At 37.1% G+C, this 22816-nt stretch overlaps 1 protein-coding gene across 5 annotated transcripts in view; it reads left to right on the plus strand.

The window, feature by feature from the left end:
- Positions 1-3627: 3627 nt before the first annotated feature.
- Positions 3628-22816, plus strand: part of RIC1 (RIC1 homolog, RAB6A GEF complex partner 1) — a 52731-nt gene continuing 33542 nt past the window's right edge. For 3 of the 5 annotated variants that reach the window (XM_062599627.1, XM_062599629.1, XM_062599628.1), the window contains exons 1-3: positions 3628-4047; positions 16259-16366; positions 19780-19856. In XM_062599627.1, the coding sequence (XP_062455611.1) occupies positions 3907-4047; positions 16259-16366; positions 19780-19856 (326 nt within the window). In that variant the 5' untranslated portion in view covers positions 3628-3906. Of the gene's footprint in view, positions 4048-16258; positions 16367-19765; positions 19857-22816 lie in introns of those variants that run through there. The other 2 variants (XM_062599630.1, XM_062599631.1) reach the window with 2 other exon arrangements.

Genomic DNA, 22816 nt, shown 5'->3' on the forward strand with positions numbered 1-22816 from the left:
AAACTCACGAAACTGAGTTACAATACTAGTGATTTATACTGCTGGTTAGTTACATAAATTTTCTAGTCAGAAATTGAAGGCAGTAATACACAACATATGAAATGACACTCCACTGTTAAATGGATGGTATTTATAGGTAGTTAGTGAATGATACAAAACCAGCAATTACTAATCGCATACATTTCTAAATTATCAAGTGGTAAATTCTGAATTATCAAGTGGTTAAATGATTTTGTAGCCATTTGTGAACAATTTATTAGAAAGATATTTGTTATGAAAACAGGTGGAATGCATACTTTTAATTTTATTACTTGTACTTTCTTTACTCCAAACTAGCTTTTTATGCTATTTTAGTCTAGCTGTGCATAAATAAATAAATAAATAGGCAGAAAATGTGTTTAAAGATGCATCAAAACCTTTTCAGCGAGTATTAAAGAATGCTTGTTTTATGTGACAAAATGACAGAGTCTAACCATTGCAAAAGAGTACCTTCTTGGTATCTGAGGCCCTATCTTCTGTATATATACATATTGCTGACTTGGATTTTGCAACTAAGTAATACACTCTCTTCCTGTCCTTTCTGACAGTTTCTTCATAGGAATACTCCTCTGCTCTGTTGTGGCTGAATTTAGAAAATCCTTGTAAAAAATTAGTGATTTTACTCTTCATGTTTTACTAGAAAGTGACTTTGTAGTTCACTAGCCTTAGCTAGTTTACTGCAAGTTTCCTTCTTTTCTTCTTAAAGTACATCAAATTTTCCTATGATGTTGCAGTAAATAATTTCCCTTTTACTGCTTTTTAATATCTAAGTATTTTGAAATTTCTTTAGATTATATCTTTAAAGATGGTAACGACCACAATAACTTTCTCTTTGAAATCTTGTTTGTGAATGGTCCATAGGAAAGACAGCTATACATTTTCCACATTTTGTTCTGTTTATATATACCTGTTCTTACTGAAAGAGCCAATTTTTTGTGTTTCAAAGGATGATTAGTACACCAAGAGGTTTAAATGACCTGCAAGGTGAATGACTCATCTGTTCTAAGACTAGTGTTAAGAAGCTCAGATGAATATATTAAGATATCTTGATGGACTAAATAACAGAGATGTGCATGCACTGTCACAAGCCTTCTGCTTGTTATGCCGCAGCCCATTCTTGGCAAGTACGGGAAGGAACACACACACATCAATGTGATGCAAGTTCAATCCACCTTTATTCCTTTGTCTATCTAATTTATGTATCTTTTCTAACAAGCTCATGTGTCTACATGCTTCACAAAGCATTTCTATTGGTTGTCTAATATTGTCCAAGTGCATCTACTCAGTTTCTAATTGGCTGTTGTGTTGACTCCCCTTGTGAGTGATCACAGGCGCTTGCTTATCTATTGTGTTGACTCCCTTTCTGGATGCGTATCCTGTGAGTAATTACAGGCACCTGCTTATCTTTTCTTCTTTAGCCTTTTGTCTTCAAAAGAATTCCTTCTTGGTGACCTTTGAGCGGCTTGTTGCTTACTTCTGCTCTTTATAATCCTGCAAGATAGCCAAGGCCCCGACATTGTTATATGACATAACGTCTGCATCCTTAAGTATGGCAAGCTTCATGCCATGTGCCATGACAGTGCATCATTTACACTCTTCCTGTAAAGTATTTTTGGCTTTAAGTCACTTTGTCTGTAGCAATATTTTTTTTGTTTTTTATAGCACAGATCAGGACTGACCCTCCTTAATTGTTCATGCAGATGCCCTGTAACAGAGCTCCAGATAGGACATCAGTTCCCATAGATCTTCACCAGTTTTCCACTTTCAAGACAGAGCTATCTCAAGAGAGCAGTTTCATGCATGTCACTGTATTGACACTTGCATGAAAGCGTCTAAGCTTCAGCTCAGTGAACCTGATGACAGCTGGAGGTCTGAGCACGAAGGGCTTGCACGATTCTACCCAAATACGTTATCATAGCCTAACTTCTACATATCCTGTAACTGTACCTCAGCAGTTACTCCTAGATCTGTGGAAGAAACTCTGTGAGCCTAGTCCTCTGTATGCTTGTCATTTCATCTTTAACCCCTCGGGTGAATAGCAGCTACAGTTTAGTATCATAACACTGAGAAATGTGTTGATGTTTTTGCACTCAAGCACAAAGTCTATGATTCAAAAAAATACACTATTATTATCACATTACCATTCAAGGCATCTTGGTTCAGCACACGAAAATGTAACAAGGGACAGAGATCAGGTCATATTAGATCACAAATGTTAGGGTCTTGATAGTTGCACTTTCAAAGGAAACATTGCACCCTTTTATAGTCAGTAAATGTCCCATCATCATTATGATGTACAGGGAAAGGAATGACAGCGGCAATGTACACAGTACAGAGACTTTGGTCTCTTTGCTTGTTGCATAATATACAGTTACGACAAAACCCTACTGAATAGCTGTTATTAGCAGCAGGAGCTTTCCTTCATTAATCCACAGTCTGCATGATCTAATCGTGCAGGAGAGGATGCATGGGTGGGAAGTACACTTGCCTCCTGTGTGTACATATGTGCTACAAGGCTGTATATGCTACCTAAAACTAAGACAGACATGTGGATCCATTACTAATTTTCTCACAGATTTGGAGAAATTTCTCTTTATTTTCCTTACAGCAAGTAAGATGAAAAGACAAAGTGTAATGACACCAGAAGATGATGATTCAGAAAGCTGTACTTATGCCATGGGATATCTTTTATGGTATTTATCTCCTAAAATAAAGGAATAAAAGGGAATTCAATAAATGAGAGGCTGTTGTACTGCTGCCGGCGCCCCAACGGCCCCGGCAACGCCCCGCACCCGGGCGCCCTAACGGCCTCCGCCGCGCCCCACCACGCGCCCCAACGGCCTCGGCACCGCCCCGCCCCCACGGCGCCCCAACGGCCCCGGCACCGCCCCGCCCCCCACACCGCCCCAACGGCCTCGGCAACGCCCCGCCCCCCACACCGCCCCAACGGCCTCGGCACCGCCCCGCCCCCACGGCGCCCCAACGGCCCCGGCACCGCCCCGCCCCCCACACCGCCCCAACGGCCTCGGCAACGCCCCGCCCCCCACACCGCCCCAACGGCCTCGGCACCGCCCCGCCCCCACGGCGCCCCAACGGCCTCCGCCCCCTGGCGCTCGAGGAGCGGGGGGCGGGGCGCCCTTGTGCGCCTGCGCGCCTCTGCTTGCTTCCCCCGCCCCCAGCTCCAGGCGCGCGTTTTCGCCCGGAACCTGGACGCGAAGTCTCCGAGTGGCGAGGGGGGGAAGGCGGGCGTCCCGGCCGCGTCCACACGTCACTTCCGCGCGGCCCCGCCGTCGGGGCCAATCGACGGCCGCCGTCGCGCTCGGGGCTCAGACGCCGAAGCGGGCGGGGAGGAGGCGGGAGATGGCGGCGGCGGCCACGACTGTCCCAGCCACGGCCGCAGCCGCAGCGAGCGCGGCAGCACCCGGCACCCCGAGGCGGTCGGAGTCGCCGCCGCAGCCGCCGCGGGCTCGCTCGCAGCAGTGACCGGCCGCCGCCCCGCGGGCCCCGGCCCCCGCGGCTCGCTGCTCCCGGGCCTCGCCCCGCCCCGGGCTCTGCGCCCTCCCCCGCGCCGCGGCCGAGCGGCGGCTGGCGGCAGCGGCTCGCGGTGCCCGCCGCGTCCGGGGAAGAGGCCGTAGCTCCTTCCTCCTCGCCCGCTCCCGCGCCCCCTTCCGCAGCCTGGCGCAGGGCGGCGGCGGCGCCGAGTCCAGGGTGCCGCCGCTCTGCTCGTGATTATGCTCGACCGGCCCCGGCCCGGCCGTCAGAGTCCCTCGCTCGGAGGTCCGGGAGCCGGGAACCGGCGCCCCTATTGCTCCTCCCCGGCCTGTCTCGGCTAGAGCCCGCGCCGCGCGCAGGGGGAGACCTGCCGCCATGTATTTCCTCAGCGGCTGGCCCAAGAGGCTCTCGTATCCTCTGGAGTCCCTGGAGCACCCTCTGCACATCCAGACGGATCCCCAGAGAGCCTTCTTCGCAGTGTTATCCCCATCTCAGCTGAGCATCTGGTACTGCAGAGTGAGTATCCTCATGTTGGCCCTCAAGCCGTTGTCTCGCAGCCCCCAAACCCTGCCATCTGTAAAATGATGGTTCGTTCCTCTTCCAGAAAGCATTGTGGAAGCTGGAACTAGATCTTAAACAGTACTTTAGTATTTGTGAATCTCTCTTACGAGCCATTACCGAAAAGGAGACCTCTAAGCAACTTTTTTTTTCTTTTTAAGTTTAAATAGGATGCTAGCCTATTGCAAAGGGCGTTTATAATGACCCCTGCTGCTTTGTAAACGTACTTCACTATGTGTCCTGTGTTTTTTTGCACCCAAAATTGGGAATCTAGGAGTCTTCCCTGAAACTAATTGCTTATGTTTATTTTCAAGATTCTGGCATTATTCAAGAATAATTATATAACATAGAAGTTGATAAACTTGTTTTGTTATGACCTCCATTTAAATGTACTGCAGTCCTGAACATTAGTATCAAGATGAATTTGGTAGGCTTTTACATGGAAGTTGCTGTTCTAGCCGCATTGAGTTTAAGCGTATGAGTATACATATGTTAAATACCTTGTCTGAAAATTTAACCTTCTCCCTTTGTGTTAGCTTGGTAACAAAATGTGGTGTTTGCCAGTTTGTGTAGACACGGTCTTATGGAGCAGTTGTGAGACTGGCTTTAAATTTTGATGCCAGATCTTTTTAAGTACTGCCTAATTAGACCCTAAATCTGTGTGTAAATATCTTTTTCCCCACCTAATTTATAGAGTTCATCTCAGATTACAGGCAAAAAAAAAAAAAAAAAAAAAAATTTTAGAAAGTTGATGTTCAAAAGTATCAAGTGACAGTCAGACTTAAAATCTTGCCTTAAGTTATGTTGAGATTTCATCGCCTTACCTTGTTGTGCTGTGCTGTGCTGTACTCTGCGTGGCTGTTCATTAGTTTCTAGGTGGGGTATTGTTGTTTTTTTAACCTATTCAAATATCTAATTAGGGCAAATTAGTCCAGTTGCTATGCTGTGTGAACACCATCATGTGGCCTTTTGTCTCTTAGAGTCGTGGTGGTAGTGTAGACATACTCTTCTAGCTTTTGCCAGTTGTTAAATTACAGCTGTAATCAGTCAACAGAGCCTAATTAAAAGTAAATATGTAAAAAAGGACAGGATTATAGAATGCTTCTCAAGATGTGTTGTATTGTCGAGAATGCAGTTTCCTTTATGGTCCATCACTGAAGATTAAATGCATTAACTCTCAGGTTTGGCCTTTTTTCAAATGTATGACTGGCTAAGGCAAAGTCTGAGCAGAATTCAGTTAATACAGAAGTCTGAGCAAACTTACAGATCATTTAAAGCTTTTTTAACTGTATTTTAATTCCATTTTTTAGTGGATGCTTTGTAGTAAAATGCTGACTTTGCCAGATACGATCAGTAGTTGACCTCAACAAAAGTGTGACAGTCTTTTGCCCTCTGCATAAAGTTAGCCTTGGCAAAACCAGGCAAGACAAAGGTGGTCTCTGTTAAAATCATCTTTCTAAGTAAATCTTTGGTCATTGGTATATATATAGCAGGAAAAAAAAGTCATTGTATTCGTTTTTTGACGATGAATCTTAAAATCATGTGTTGGATTTTTGTGAAAGAAACTAAAATGTTTGCATTCTATAATAAGTTTTCAGTTGTCAGAAGTACCTTCTTTGGAACAAAGCTAAGTTCTACTCAAATTTAACTAATTAAGTGTCCTGGAGTTAAAAATAAATAAATAAATAAATAAAAAGCCTTCAGGCTGATGTCCTTGTTAGGGCTTATTGCTATCTGACCTATGTATAAAAAAAATTAATGCCAGAATGAGGTGAGGAGGCTGGTGAGATTCTGAGTTTTATATTACCCTTTTCAAACACAAGGGTTATTGAAATATTTTCAGACTTTAAAACTTATGTTTATTATCATGTATTTTTCATGTGAAATGGTAGTATCTAAAGCTTTTTTTTTAATATATGGTGTACTTAAGAACTAATATTAGGAAAAATTATCTTGAAGTGTGTTTTTCTTTTAATTTGGAAACTTAAAAGATTAGAAATTGGTAGATGACATGACTAAAAGCTTTGTTGATGTTTTTGATGAAAAAAAGTGTGGACTATTTTACATTATTTTATAGGGAGGGATTTGATATATATATATATATATATGTATATATATACACGAAGTTTGATGACTCTTATTATTGTAATAAAAGAATAGTAGGTAAAATCAAGGTAGTATTTTGTTTATATTTTGAGAATTAGAAATGTGGAACACAATACTTGTACAGCCAGTCTTTAACATCTTTTTTTTTCAGTTTTGTAATTAAATAGTTCTAATCTGTTGTAGGATCTTGATTCTTATGTTTCTGTTGTTAGACTGAAATTTGGAAAGGGAGGGTGATTAATGGTTGTAGTCTTTTGTTACCAAAAAACCCTTGAACTCCTGCAATTAATTGGGAAATCAGAATGTTGCTGATGACTTGTTAAACAAACAGCATGTTTTCCCTTGCCCTTAGAAGTTGCAGTTACACAAAGATGCCATTTTATTGCTTGAGACATAGGCTTTCCCTTGCTGAAAGAAAGCTGAATTTTGTTTTTCCCTCTCTGTAGATTTTAGCTGCCTTTGCAACCTAGAATTCTCACTTGCCTCTATAAAGAATGATTGCAAAACCCCTGGGTATTACAAAGTAAACTGCTCATCTTTCTGTATAAGTTGCTCTTGGGGGGAGAATCTGCTTTGTGGTTTTTAATGATATTGTCATGAAACTGAAGAAGACTTCTTTTACAGTGTGTTGTTTTTCCTCAAAATCTTCCAAGTTTGATTTTGAAATTTCTTTTTGGGCTGCAGTTCTGTTTTGTGCATTGTCAATGATACTTAAACCTTAAGATTTAGGGTTTTTTTGTGTACTTAACCCATTATGCTTTTACAGGTACTGATGTGTGCTATGCTAGCTTGTTTTGTGCATGGCTGTGCTCTAAACTTAATTTGTAAAATATCCATTTTTTTAAAAAAAGAGGGAAATTTTCCATTTTTTTCACCTGGGTCACTTCACAGGTCTGTTTCATGAAACAACAATGTAAGCAGTTAAATTGGCATAACTGGTAAAAATGAAATAAAAGTATCTTAAAATGGAACTGCTTCTGACAGAATAGTAGGGAGGAATTACAGCCTAACAGTAAGATGTGATAAATAGTGGTGTTTGAGGTTCCTTGATAGTATAAAATAGAACTCATATCACAGATTCAGTGAGAAAATGATCTTTAGTAGTCTTTCATTAATGTGAGAGTTTGAGAAGCCTGATTTGTTGATACTTGCCTTGTTTCTGGTATTGGAACCTGCTGCTTTACCTGTTTTTTGTAAGTGACATGAATGAACTAAAATAATGCTGATATTTTTCTTTGTCTTACTGAGTAAGACATTGTGCAGATTTTGTTGTATAGTTATCTATTTCCTGAGAGAATCTAAGAATAGTTGACTAAGACAAATTTCGGAGAGCCTTACCATCTAAAATCTAAAATTTTAAAGTGAAATATCCTGGACAGATGAGCAGAATCAACAGATGCTTACGACTGTAACAAGTAGAAGACAGGACATACTTCCTTTGTGTGTTGTGCTCTGTTTTGCAACTTTCTCAATTGGACGGTCATTTAAAAACAAGGGAGAAACATTTTAAAAATAGTAAGTGTTTGAGGAACCAGAAAATATGCAGTGGTGCTTGAGTAGCTAAACCCAAATGTAATTGAGCTTTTTTGAAACTCAGTTGTTTACAACTTGAGGTCATAATTTTCTTTATGTAACTCCTTATAGAGAAGTTCCAGCTATGTAAAGATTTGAAATCTGCTGGTTAGGATGTCCTGTAATATCTTCCATACAGAAGAACCTCTGTTCCTAGTGATAGTTGAAGCTGTGATGCCATTATGGACCAAGTGAACTAAGTTATTAGCTTTCTTGGAAGAAAGGTTATACTGTGTTTCAATCTTCCTTGCTGTTTTCTGTTATTTTTAAAGTGTTTTTTTGGCAGTGTTTTAGGAGAAATTTTGATGTAGATACCTCAGAAGATTCCTCGACACTAAGAGATAATGAAACCTGTCATAGATAACTATGGAAAGCTTGTAAATATTTTTATTCTGCTTCTGTTAGATGCTTGGATGTTTGAAATGAGAAACTTCAATTCACAGCAGAAATTTTCTGAAATGTTAAAATGAAGTAATGATGTTCACTAGATTGACTAGGGAACTAAAGGTGAGGTTTCATGAGGCAGCTGTGCAGTCTGAAGTGTTGTCTTCTTTCTTGCTCCCAGCTATACGTTTGTGACTCTCATGTTGTGGACTAATGTTGGCTTTCATCTTGGCTCCATGGTTGTTCAGCGTGCTAAATGGATAGAAAATCGTTTGCTCCTTTCCTGCTAGGACAGGGGACTGAACTCATCAAGTGATCAGAAGAGGGTGGTAGTTGGCTAACTGAAGGCAATTACTCCTTTGACAGCAGTAACTTTTAATGCCACTAAATTGGTTTGGTTATCTCCTGAAATGTGAGCTTAAGATATTTTAGGAAGTTCTAGATAGTCACCCATAGGATTTGGTAAGTGGTGGGAAGATGCATGTAACTAAAGAAAGTGATGTGATCAGTGCAGTTCTCCTGGAGATCTTAAAGATCAGAGTAGGTGGAACAAGAATAGTGTCTGATGACGCAATTGTGTACATAAATATAGTTCAGCATTTCCTTTCTTTAATCTTAACAGACTGTGGCTGTGACAGGAATATGTACTGTCCTTGAATATTTAAAGAAAGCTCTTAGAGGTTATTGGGGTATCTGGCATGACTCTGCCAGTCAAATTTAGCTTTGTAAGCTCTCTGGAGCTGAGAGTAACTTGGCCTAACCACTTATTTTGAGGAACTTTTCTTAATAACGTAAGTGTTTACCACCTTATGATTTAGCCATAGCTAAATCAGCAATAGCTAGCCATTGCTTTTAAACTTTCCTGTTTTTTTTTATGATAATCTGATATTGAATCAGACTAGACAAATGAACTTTATGGGAAAGTATGTGTGTCAGAACCCTAGATTGCAGAATAATCTGTATTTGTTCTGTATCCTGAACTGGTTTGTATACAGACGGGTCTTGTAACTCTCTTTTCATGTGCTTTCAGTGTGACACACATAGCATCAATGCAAGTTACTGTGTCTTCCTCCTATCACTGAGTTTTTTTTCTTTGTTGTTTAACCTCTGGGATGCTAATGAGGAATTTCTTACTGATACCTTACAGATGCAGTTCTGAGAAGACTTTCTTTTTATATGAGCTACTGGGCCTGATGTGACCCAGTGACCTGAAGATAATTATAATTTCCTGTTTGAGCTTTACCTTTGTCATTGCTTCTGTTGTTTGTGTTAAATCTTAATGACCAGTTATTAAACAGGCAGTACTTCAAAAAAAGTAGCAATTTTGTTGTTTCTTCTATTTTAATTATATACTTGTAGTTACATAGTTAAGGAAATAAGGGAAATATCCATTAGACTGATGGGATCATGTGAAATGCAAAATTGTTCCTGTTGATACTTGGGGCTTAAAAGTTTTTTCCATTTCTCCTATGCTAATACCAAATAAATGACCATTGAAAGACCTCTCAGAATTAATTGCATTAAGAGAAAAGGATCTTCAGTTGTGAATTTTGACAGTCTAATCTGTTTCACATAAAGTTACTGCCAGTATAAGATTTGTTTATGGTTAGAGATCCTACAAATCTATTCTCTATCATGCAGAATTTTTTACTTCAAATTTAAACACTTGTATAATCTCATTGCTGGTAACTCACGAGGCTGAGGAACAGCAAAGCTCTGTAGTATGTTTCCTGTCTTATTTGCAATATTTTTGAGCAATAGGTTAACTGAAAACTTCAACTGGGGGAGATTGTGATTCCCACATACGAGATAATTCTGGTACACTGAGATCTTTGAACTCTTTCGCAGTAGTTTACATGAAACATGGTCTGTCTGGATTTTTTTTTTTTTTTTTTTTTTTTTTGGTGAGCTGTTATCTGTAGTGTTTGTTGGACAGGTGCTGTTTTGATTCTAAACTATTTGCTGCTTTTTAGACTGAATTCAAGGAATAATGTTCTTAAACCCTAGTTTTAAGAATTTTTACCTCCATCCTATGTCTGTCTTACTGACAAAATGGCTTTTGTTATCTGTGTTTACTTCACCTCCACCCTGCCCCAGCCCTTAGTAATAGATTTTTCCTCTTCTTATGCAGGCATGCTTTTCTTACTTTCCTTCATCTAAACTTTCCAGTTTGAAGCTTTGTAGGTTTATAAAGCCTTAAAAGTTCAGCACAGGCTCCCTAATGATAACTAAAATGTGGTTTCACTAATCTTATTTGTGGTGACCTTTTTGTTCCAGTTTCTTCATGCCTTGCCTCTAACACTTAGATTGTAAGCTCATCAGGGCAGTAACTGTTTGGTTTTGTGTTGAAGCGTTTGTCATGTAAAGCTGAACAGAAAGGCATTGCATTTTCTTAAAACAAACTGCCTTCTAGTTCTGGATGAGATTGAGTGTTGATGCCTAAAATACTGAATTGTTAGGGGATGAGAATATTAGGATTCTGACAAATATCTGTGGCCTTGTGAGTTCCTGTATTGATGTTCTGTTAAAAAAAATTATATATATATAATACCATGTTGTCAGCTGTTAATACTGTTGTGTACTCTCAGCCAATGTGCTATTTTGAGAATCTTATCCTGGAGATAACAGCTGGGAAAAGACTGCAAGTCTTCCAGATGTTCAGTGTTTGACAGCCGTAATTAAATGGAAAAATCTCTTTGGAAAGTAAGCTAGCAGTAGTGAATTGGTGGCATTGAAGATGGGAATCCTTTAAGAAAGAAAAAGAAGTATTAAGGTTAGTGTAATTTACTTGCATTGGAAATTCAGGTTACTTTGGATTCATACTTAAAATAAAGAAGAACAAGGGAAAAATGTATCTCAGATCAGAACAAGCTGAGGCAAAGCGTTCAGACTTCTAAATGTTCTTTGGAGAAATAATTGGATTCTGTGGAACTCATTTGGTATTTTAAGTATATGTAGCTCTTCCAGTACATACTTAAGAATTTGAGTATGACTTGATATATCAACTGCTTAACATATCCTTGCCTAAATTCTTAGAATGTTACGGTTTTGTTGTTCATATTTTTCTATAGAACTATTTCCTTGTATTGTTAAAAAAAAAAAAAAAAAAAATCTAAGAGTGCTCTTTGCCTTACAGGAATATCTAAAGACCAGAGAGAGACTGTTACTTCCTATTTTTTCTCCGTTACCAATTTTCTTAACTTTATTTGTATAGGTTTTCAAGTCTTTTTTTTTTTTTTTAAAAAGAAGTTTCAGCAGTGTCACTAGGAAGCTGAATAGATTTGTATATATATGTGTGTACAAATATATATTTCATATAAAATTTTAACATATAATTATACTTAATATTATTTATACACACATATATATGTAAAAATCTCACTAGTTAAAATAATATTAATTCATCTCACTATGATCCCAAATTTAAAATGTTTACTGTAACTGAATGACTTAAGGGGGAACCTTCTGGCTTTGAAAGTCCAGACTACAGTCTGTCAAGGCAGAAAATATATTTAATGGGTGGGGGGAATAGCTATTGTTGCTATCACCCAAATAAGCTCTCTTCTTGAGTAGCTGACAGGGTTCATTACTCCTTTTTTTTTGGGTAGCCGTAAATGGCAGTGTTCCTCTCCTGCCCGTTCTCTTTCTGGATTCAATTAAATTGAAAATTTTTAGGGTTCTTTTGTTTTTACTTGCTCTCTTTTAATTTCTGAAGATGTAGATACTGTTAGGTGCATAATTCTCAAAATTTGACTGTAGTTTTCCATTTTATTTCCAGACCCATTTAACTTATTAAATCCACTGTATGCACAGTTTGCCATTAACCTGCAACAATCAGACCTTAGGATACAAATGAAGTAGAACTCAGTTTTTCCCAAATGTGTGTTCTCCCAGACAGAAACAATGGTTTTACCCGTCCCCCCGCCCCGTACCTCAATTTATTAATTAACACTTTCTTCACTTTCTTTTAAGCCCTTTATACATCTCATTTAAATCAAGTATTTACTCCTATTTGGCTACTGCTCAATCTGTAGTAGTCTTGCTATTTAAAGACTATGTTTAGGATTTAAAAGTCTATTCAGTGTGTATCTGAATCAATGTGGGTAGAATGTTTGTGCTTGGAAATGGTAATATCATGTATTAAAGTGATACTGCTTCTGAAATGGTGATATTACTTCTACTTTGCTGAGAGAATTCAGATGTAGGGTTTGAATATCTTGATAAATCTCTTCATGAAAGCTACCTGATATAATTCAGTTTGTTTTGAGGCTGTTCATGCTGCTCGTGGTTATCACTTAAAAGTAATTGGGAAAGATGATGTATCCTGTTAGGTAGAACTAAGTTAAATAATAACAAAATTCTACATGCATATGACAGTGCTTGTCCTGATGTTGATGCAGAGCTATGGCAATTCTTCAAGTGTTTCTTAGCTGAAAATCCAAAAGAATTCTTACAGTACAACCTTATAGCAACTAACAGCAAAATGAAAATGAATTTCAGCATAGGTTGTTGAATTGGATGTCTTTATATATGAAGCTAGCCAGCTACTGTTTTATAAATAATGCAGTTCTGTTTCGGTATCGGTCATCCAGAATATATTTGTACTCAGCCATCTGCTGTGAATGTTGTGATAGTCTAATATCAGTAAAAAAGAGACTTTTTTTTTGCTAGAAAGGCATTATCGAGAAGAAGTATAAAGATTTTGGAGTGAGAACACCGTGGAAAGGGCACTTGTGAAAAAGGAAGGCAAGGCAGTTGAATGGTAGATAAAAAAGGGAAGGAATTCTAGTGTGTTCATGGGAACAAGAAGTTGTATCCTGTGTCTCTTCAGTATTATTAACTAGAGAACTGGAGAACTTGTGATATCATCCTCAAAGACTAAACAATATACTTTCTAAGATTCTTTCCCTCCCCCCTTTTTTTTCTTTTCTGCATTTTTATTGTTATGTGAGCATCCATCCCCCTGCTCTATTCATAAGTGAGTGTCACCTCCTATTATACCTGACCTTGTATGCTTTGCTTGAAGACTAAAGTGTATTACTGGATTGTGTTATGTTACGCTAGATTTTCTCTGCAACATATTGTGAAACAACAGATCAACTTTTCATCTATTTTGGGAAGCTATTGCTGGCTTTGAGTTGGGGAAGAGAGTTACTTATTAGTTGCCTGGAAAGTCTTCAGTTATTTCTTCCTGTAAAACTGGAGATGTTTACTTCTGTTCTATAAATGAAAAATGTATATACAGCTCTTTTTTATTTGATAGATAATTCCTGTGTTTCTGGAATCACCAGTTGCTTTTAAAGCTCTTACTCTACCATTAAATCTTAACTTAAAGCTGAGTTTTAAGCATTGCAAAAAGGAGGGTCAATGTTTGGACGCATTTGAAGAAGAGAATATGCATGTTTCATTACAGTTATGGCTAACTAGGTTTGTTTATAATTTTCAATTACTGCATGAATAGGAAAAGCTGTATGGTGTTCACGAAGCTGATGTAGGAAGCTGTTTTTTATAGCAGAAGCAAATGTAAAGATTTAAGGAAAATTCTGTATAATAGAACCTAAATGCCTGCTGTTTCTCTACTGGCTGTGAGCTAATTATCTAAAACTAACTAGAAGAAAAGTATTGTACTAATTGGACCCTTCTTTTGCTAAAAATAGGCATTTAACAGCTTGCTTCACTTGGGACAACTAATGAAAACTATGCCAATATACCCTCCTGTTTACAGAAGGAGTGCAGTTGTACAGTTCTTAGTACTGTTATACATCTTAGATGATTTTTCATGATAAATGGCTTTAGATATAAAATGGTGATTTCTATTTCTTCTGCGTGAGCAGAGTAGGATAACAAACTTTTAACTGTATTATGCTCTCAGCTGCTTATACTGTTCACGCACTTCTGTGAGAAGCTTATAAAACTAGCATGTGTGTATATAAGGGTCTTTTCTTTTGTGCAGTTAACGCTCTTGAATTCCTTTATATGGAAATAGATCGTATTAGTGAAAATACTTATTTTTTAAACATTAGCTAGATAGACTTTGGGACCTACTTTCCAGTGAGAAAAGATGTATTTTAAGCTGCATAAAGGAAATACGCTTATATTCTTAATGTTAGCTCTTTTAGTCCTCAAACTATAAGGCACAAAATGAAATCAATCTGGAAGCCAGTTCATATGAATTTTATAGTTGCTGTATATGCAAAACTTCTTTCCAGATTCTAAGGCGCAATAGGACCTTTCTAATGAAGGACTATCACAAAAATGTTATAATGTAAATGCTGTCATTATCTTCTATAAAAGTAACAGAATACAAAACATGTTGGAGTGCATTAATAAAGTTCTAAAAAGACTTTTCTTGCCTGCTGATGAAAATACACGATCACTAGATGCATGCTTTTCTGTGTATTTAAGGCAGTTAGAGTGTAAAGCAGAGAAAGGTTGTGTAATTAAAAAGATTCTATTGAAAGTAATTAGTTATTTAATATTAGATAACTTGATTTGCACATAGCTGCAAAAGCTATTTTGAAGACACCAGCCATGAAAGAGCTGATATAAAAAGGTCTTACCTTAAAATTAGCTTGCTTGTTACATATTCTAGTATAAATATTTCACTCTATTTTTGGTAATTCAGTTTTGTGTGGAAGTAAAATTTAATGTTAATGTACAGAATGCTGTTCACAGGATTAGAAGTCAGATTATGAATTTACTAGGACTAAGGCTGCCTATGTGGTGTTGATTTCACTTCTATTAATAAGTTACCAATATTCTCAAACATATCAAGAAGTTTAAAAAACTATTCTAAATCTAGCGGTGATAGGCACCCACATAGCGTATGGGTAGAATTAAGGGGGTTTTATTCATTTTGCCAACTTCTGCCTTTTAAGCTAGGAGACTGACTAAAAATAATAGTAAGTTGTCATTGCCTGTGGCTCTAGTGATTCTTTGCCAAAAAGTTGTTGATCCTTTTCAGCAAAAGGAATGATTGCTACTCAGCCTTTTGCTTCCAGAAACTGGAGGGGTGTGCTCTTTTCTGTCATGAGTTTGCTGCTGCAACTTTGAAGAAAAAAATGGCATTGATACAGCTGGGGAGAGGGTCTGTTATGAAGATGAGGGAAGAGGTGTTTTTAAAAAAAACAAAAAACAAAAAAAAAACAAGAACAGAAGAGCTTGACTTGTTTAATTTTGTGGAATCCTTAGGAGATACAGTTGTCGTCTAACAAATATACACATTTCTTCCCTCTTTTTCTGTTCCGCAAAAGGATAGCAGATGGCAGAGGTGGGACTACGTATTTTGAATATGTAATAGCTTTCAGCTTAGAGCAAGTGAGTACAAATTAGTCTGAAATTATTTAGGAAGGAAATTAGAAGGATATTCTTAAGTACTGGAGTAGTGAAGGGTAGCTTTCTACTAGCTTTTCTCTTTTGGAGCTCTCGACTACTTTAATGAAAGGGAATAAATGACTTGGTGGTTATGATAGCAATGTTTGGGCTTTGTGACCCAAAGGCTGTTGTTCGTTCCCAGAAGGAAAGGTGCTAGTGAGGGCATCTTGTAAGAGCATATGCAAAGTCTTTGCATTAAACCATGTATGTGACTTTGCTGAATAATTTGTGGCAACATTTTTTGGGAGATACTAAATAGTTTACCTTCCCGCCTCCCCCCACTTTCAGTAATGGCCCATACATTTAGTAGGAAAGTAGATAGAGTCTACCAAATCTTCACTATATAATATTTCATTCTACTTGATTTGGCAGTATTTTTTTATTATAAAAGCTTGTTTGAGATGCTTTTCTTCATCTGAAGTATCTGTCACCCTGTCTCTAACTTGAAACTGTTGTGCTGTTTGCTTACTGGAAGAATGAAGTATTTTATTTCAATGTCTTGGGTTTAAAAGAGTGAGATTGGGACTCAGTGCCACATGTATTCTGCATAATCTCTTTAAAAGCATTGTGTGTAACGCAGTCAAATATACACTAATAATTTCTTAGACCTGTGTTTTTTAATGGAAATGTGTTGTTATTGAAGAAATGTAATTATTTGTAGTTGTATCATGACTATAAAGAAAATTCCTTTCCTTGTAGACATAACATTTAATTATTGTTGGTTTTTCTCCAGCCCAGTGTATTAATTGTAAGCTACAAGGAGCATTCAAAATCAGCTTCGCAGTTTGGATCTTATAAACAAGCAGAATGGCGGCCTGACAGCAGCATGATAGCTGTTTCAGTAAGTAGGATATTTTTAAAATTTATATTGTGATTAAATTATTATAAAAAAAGTCTTGTGTTACAAGTTTCCATGCAGAGACCTGCAGGCTGTTTCTACATTTAACTGGTACATATCTCATGCAAGTATATAATAGAACTGATTTTTTTTTGAATGATTGAATGAAAATTGCTTAAGCAAGCTTTAATTATTCCCTGAAGAACTGCAGTTTCTTGTTTTAAAACAATATTCAGATGCATTGGCTAGGGCTGACCCAACCATCTCATGACTTCAGTAATCTGGTCATGAAGAGTAAATATGATACTTTCTATAGGGAATTTAAAGACAAGGTGTGTGAATGAAAGAAATAGCTGAGGTAGAATTAGGTGACATAAGCATGTTTAATCTGACAAATCATAAGGGCTTACAAGCCTTTCAGAAAGGTGAATCTAAAGAGAATGATAGTATGGCTTTATTAAGGTATGAGATAGTATATAGTATTGTTAAAACAAAACTTGATTTTATCTTCAAATATGAATCACAGAATCAATAAAGTTGGAAGGGACCCCTGGAGATCATCCAGACCAACCTCCCTGCTCAGCAGGGTCACCTACAGCATGTTAGACAGGGTTGCATCCAGGTAGGTTTTGAATATCTCCAGCGAAGGAGACTCCACAACCTCTCTGGGCAACCTGCTCCAGGGCTCCGTCACTCTCACAGGGAAGAAATTTCTCCTCACGTTCAGGCGGAACTTCCTGAGGTTCAGTTTCTGCCCATTGCCTCTTGTCCTGTCACACGGGACAACTGAAAAGAGTTTGTCCCCGTCCCCTTGACACCCTCCCTTCAGGTACTTGTACACATTGATCAGATCCCCCTCAGGCTTCTCCTCCCTAGGCTAAAGAGGCCCAAAATAAATGCTAATACTTACCAGAAAATGCAAAAAGGAGCTCTTGTAAGATATATCTCAAATAACCAAAGAATTCTTCTTTCTTACAATGCAGTATATAATCACAATTAAACTAAGTAGTTTGGAAGAGTTTGTTTGTTATATTGAATTAATTTGTGTATTATATTATCTCCGTGATGTTGGGATCCATTTGCTCAAGAGCTCTTATGTTTCAGCTGAGAGTTAGACTAGCTTTAATTTCCTCTTGTTAAGTTATTTAGTGTTAGTCAGCTTAGTGTTATTTAGCTAGTGTTCTTCGTGGCAGATGATGTTGGAATCTAAATGACCATATCTTAAATTCTGAGGTTGTAAACTTAAGTTTCACAAACTAAAATTCAGAATGACCAAGTGGTTGTCAAAGGACTGAATTAATGAAATTAGTAATATGCTTCATGTTTTTCATGCTTACGTAGCATCTCCTACATGTAATTATATGTTCAAACACATTGTGTTGCTTGAACACTACCTTTCTTTAGATTTTGCAAAATCTTTTATTAAACCTTTGGCGTATATCTCAAGTTCTGTTTGAATTAAATACTGAGTCCTACCAAAGGATGATTTACAAGTACTATTGTTTTTGTTGTAGAGAGAAAGGCAACTTTGGGGCTTATTGAGGAAGATGATCCTAAGTGATGCTTCTGTCCCCAAATAAAAGATGTAGTGAACCTTTTTTCCTGTATAATAAACATTTTTTTCCCTTTTTCTGGTTTCAGTCCAGTTCAAGCTCACAGATCCAAGTGTTTCAATGTAGAAAAGTGTGTAATAGATCTGAGTCCTTCCCTGCTGCAGGCAGTCTTCTAATAGTCTACTCTTCTGCATCCATTCCTATAGCTAAATTGGAGCATTATTAAACATCATAGTTTATGGAAAAACTGTGTAGTGAAATTGGTTCTGAGGCAATTGATTATACTTTGATCTGTAAGAAGATGCCGTCTTGATGACAGTCTGAGATGAGAACAATCAGGGAACAGTGACAGTGGTGGTAACTTTAGTGAGTTTCTTTATAAGACAGACACTTTTAAAGCAAGGTAGAAACCTGACTGAACATGATCAGTTTGCAGCAAGTGTATGGTAGAATGCTTTTACAATTCAAATGACTGTTCATGGAATTTGAGGCTCTGCTCAGGAATGGACCTGTGACAATAGCAACTTCTACTTTGGACAGAGTTCAGGAAGGCCTTTTGTATCTTAATATCAGTATAAAGATACTTCACAGTATTGCTTTACTTCTCCTTCCAGTATAAGGTAACTTACAGGTTAAATATTTAATGATGTAATAGAAAATACGTATAACGGTGTTATAAATGAGTGTATGTTTCTTTACTATGTAATACCTGAACATTATTTTACTGCACAGGGAAAAGCTTCCATTTATTTTCAGTCTGTCTCAATATCAAGGCTATGGTACATATCTTGCACAAGAAAGATACTTGCTTTGAATGAGAATTGTACTTTAAGTACTTCCCTGGACCTTGTTTGAAGCTAAAACATTAAATTTCTTGCATTATAAAGCAAAATGTTCAAGTGGGAAAAAGGTTCCCCCTTCCAAACTGCTGAACTAGCCTAACAAGACTGTTTCCTTTTCATTTATTAGAAGAAAGAGAAACCAACCCTACAAAGCAACTTGAAACCATTCATTTCACTACTGCTTGTCTTCAGAGTACTTTGAGTGCATGCCCAGCTGCTGTTAAAATGATTGGGCAGAAACACTGAGCTGGAATGCATTTGCCAGTTTATCTGAAGGATAGGCTTATGCTTTTAAAAAATAATACTTGCTAGCAACCTTATTGGTCATCTGGCTGTCTTGTATTTATACAACTGCTGGGTCAGCCTCTAGTCCTGACTGGAACATCTCATAAATGAATGATTTGTATTCTCCAATTATTGTTATAATTTGAAGTCCATCTTCCAAAATAACAGAATATGACTTGAGCTTGAATTATGAAAAAATTCCAGACACAGAGAGGTTTTTAAAGGTGTTAACAGTACCTAATGATACTAGGTGATGTTAAGATTTTTTTAAAGCCTGTTTGGATGACTAATACTGAGAATCAGTGCTTACCTCCAGTTCACTCTACAGTGTCTGTCAACATTTGAATTTGCTCTGAATATCTCATATAGTCTATTAGATGCCTTTTATTTTTGCTCTCTCTTAGTGGGAATTAAGTGCCTACATTTTTGATTATCTGAGGTAGCTCTCTATTTTTATGTATTTAAATTAGTGTAAGTCACAATAAAATCCTTTCTGGGAGCATGCATCTAGCTGTTCTCCTACTTTCTCCCTATTGAGTAATCTGTACAGTAGATTTTAAAGAGTAGTATGGCTTTTATCAACAGTGAATTTCAAGGGACAGGTAGTATATCCACAGCTGATATGTGTGTGATTTGTCTGCAATGAATTTGAGACTTGCATAGAAATCACAAATTTGTATAAATTTTACATATGCAGATAGATTAGATATATATTTTATCAGTGTTTCTGTTTCAGACTGCAAATGGATACATCTTATTTTTTGAAATTCCATCAGCAAGAGACAAGTATCTTTATGAGCCTATGTATCCCAAGTAAGTATTTAAAATTTTCTTTGCTTCCCTACAATATAGAAAAGTATGACTAGCCAAGTCCTAAGTGGATTTTATTATTAGAAAAAAATGTTCTTTACGTAGGTTTTAAGAGTTGATGGATATATGAAGTATCATTCTTCTGAGTTCAAGTCATTTCAGAGGAGAATTAGTCTAATTTATGTGCTGTGCACTAGTGAGATTACTTGAGAGCTTTTGCTGCTGACAAAAGGGAGTTAATAGCAGGGTTATAATAGCCTAATTTTATAAGTGATTTAAGGCACTCCATTTAATTCATGTAATCTAAAAGGCTTTAGTAGTTGCTTTTGAGTAACTCAGTTAAACAAACTGTGTGTCTTAAGAATTGATAGGGTAAAATCCTTTTTATAGTTTCCTCACCCTAACTTCTTAGTAATTTAGAGACCTCAAAACAAATTGAGAAGAAATTTAGATATTTTTGAAAAAAAATATATCTTTACAATTAAAATACTGGTACTCTTTTACTACTGTGTTATGTTGACATGAACATCTTATTTCTGCTATTGTAATGCAGAGAATACTTTTTATTTTTTAAATGTCACAGTTCGTTAAAGGTATTTCTCACTGGCTTTTAATAGAGTTTGACAGAACTATAGTATGTGTAGGAGAGAGATTAAAACCTTAAGGGATGTGTTTGTGTGTGTGTATGTCTGTATTTAGGCAGTATCTGTAGTCATTGTTTGAATCAAGTTTAGGGCAATGGTAAAACACTTTCTCATTGACTAGAAACAACTTTTTAAAATGTATTTGAAGCTTGGCACTTGAAACAATGATGTGGATGTTTCAGGCAAATTCTGAAAAACAAAACATGGTACCAGGAGGCTAGCAGGAATTTCACTGGGCAGTTAACAAGATTCATATTTGAGCCCTTCTTCTAGGGATACTTTTTTTTTTTTAGTGTTATCCAGTCAAAATTGTGTTCAAATATTCATTTTTTTGTCTGAAATACGTGAGATTTCATGATAAGTAAATTTTTTTGTTCTGTAAACCAGAAACTACATTATATACCTGCGTTATGGTAATAATGGTAGTCAGTTTAAGAGGGTTTTTTATATTCATAAAGCAAACTAAAAAGTTTGCTTTAGTTTGCGTGTAGGAGACTTTAAAAATAAACTCGTATCAAACAGCAATTAATTGCTCCAACTTTTTAGAAAGTACTAATTGATTTGTGTTGTAAATTTACAGACTTGTATTTTATGAAAGATGTTTTGTGTTAGCTGGGCTATATGTTGAAGAGTGAGGATATTAAGTTATTTTTATATAGCCCAAAAGAATATTAATGCTAAATCTGTGGGTATATAAGAGGTGTTTGTCCCTAGAATGTTTATGATAGGTTGATCATGATCTCCTAAGACTAATGCGTATGCTTAACTTTAAGAAGATAAATTCACACTGAACTTGGAATTACTTGTTGGCCTATATTTAGCTTATGTTTGCAGACTTGCACAAAATTACAAATTTGGCTTATATTAAATCACAAGAAAGATACAAACCTAATAGGATTTATCTGTGAATTAATTGTGATTAACCTGAAATCATTCTACAAGGTACTATGATTAGATAAACCTTTTTTTTTTTTTTTTTTTTTTTTTTTGGTATAGGGCTCTTTCTGCAGACAATTTCATTAATTCAGTTTTATAATTTTTCCTGTAAGGGTCAAATATTGAAACAAAAGTGAACAACCCGTTCCCAAAGTCCAGATCTGAAACTTGAACTTTCTTCTGGAATGTGCTTATTTTCCAAGGAGGGAGATTATTTCACTTAAAGTACTTGGATTCTATTTCTAGTGGACTGAACAATATTGAAAGAATTTGCTTAACTTTAAGACCACTGACAATCAGTGTGCGGTCTCATACTTGGTTTGACGTTGTGCTCAAAAGGAGTTGTATTACTGTGTTCTCCTGCTGTAGCAGCGTGTTCTTGGCCTCTTTCCGCATGTTGGCAGTAGCAGCTATGCAGCTGTGCCTTGAGTCAAATCAGGTTGCTGATCTGATGGTGAAACTAAACAGGCTCCTTTTCCCTTCTCCCTCCCCCAGCTCTTCACAGGTGTCAAATGAGCAGATTCTTAAGCCTATGAGTGATAGGGGAAGCAGAGAGAGGAAAGAAAGAAGTGGCAGGACCTCACTCTCCTTTAGTACAATACAAAGGAAGGCTCCCCATATTATGGCTGGCTAGTGTCATATATTTTAAGGTGTTTTTCTGTGTTCTGGAAGAAGTCGTTTAAACTCTCGCTTCTGAAGTGAAGCTTTTGGTGTATTGCATGGTTTAAACTTCTGAAGGTTTTCTATCCTTTTATCAATATGATATCAGGCAATGTCTCAAACTTTTGGAAACAAGTCATCATACGCAGCGAAATGAATGGACAACAGGTTTCAGTTGTAGGTGTACACATGTTGTGTATCTGAGGTAGAAGTTTTTTTGGCTACCACTCTTTTTCACCACCACCACAGCACATTAGAAGATTAAGAAACGTTGTAGAGTATCTTCGCTTTTTTTTTTTTTTTTTGCCTAATGGACACATTTCTGGCAGTGTTTCTAAATGTTCTGACTTTTTTTAGCTTCTAACAATTCTGAATAGCTTCAGGTTTTGCTTAATGTTGATGATATGTCCCTGTCTACTAACTTTTTGTATTGCTTTTTTTTTTTTTTTTTTTTTTTTGTCTCAAAAAACAATTAAGCTTCATGGGAGGTTGGCAAAGTATTAAAAACAATTTAGCTGATTATAAATATGAATGCATTACAATATGTCTGTTGGAGGTTGGAGGACTTCTCCTGTGCTATTACTCATGTAGAAACAGATAGAATTGGAGGCTAGGAAAATTGATTTCCCGTTCAAAAAATGCTCATTAGGCATAACTTCCTCCTTTTCACAACAACCTTTTGTAATGATTCTGAAATTAATTGTTTTAATGGAGGTGCTGGGC

Source organism: Rhea pennata, chromosome Z, assembly GCF_028389875.1.
Source record: "Rhea pennata isolate bPtePen1 chromosome Z, bPtePen1.pri, whole genome shotgun sequence".
Classification (NCBI taxonomy): Eukaryota; Metazoa; Chordata; class Aves; order Rheiformes; family Rheidae; genus Rhea; species Rhea pennata.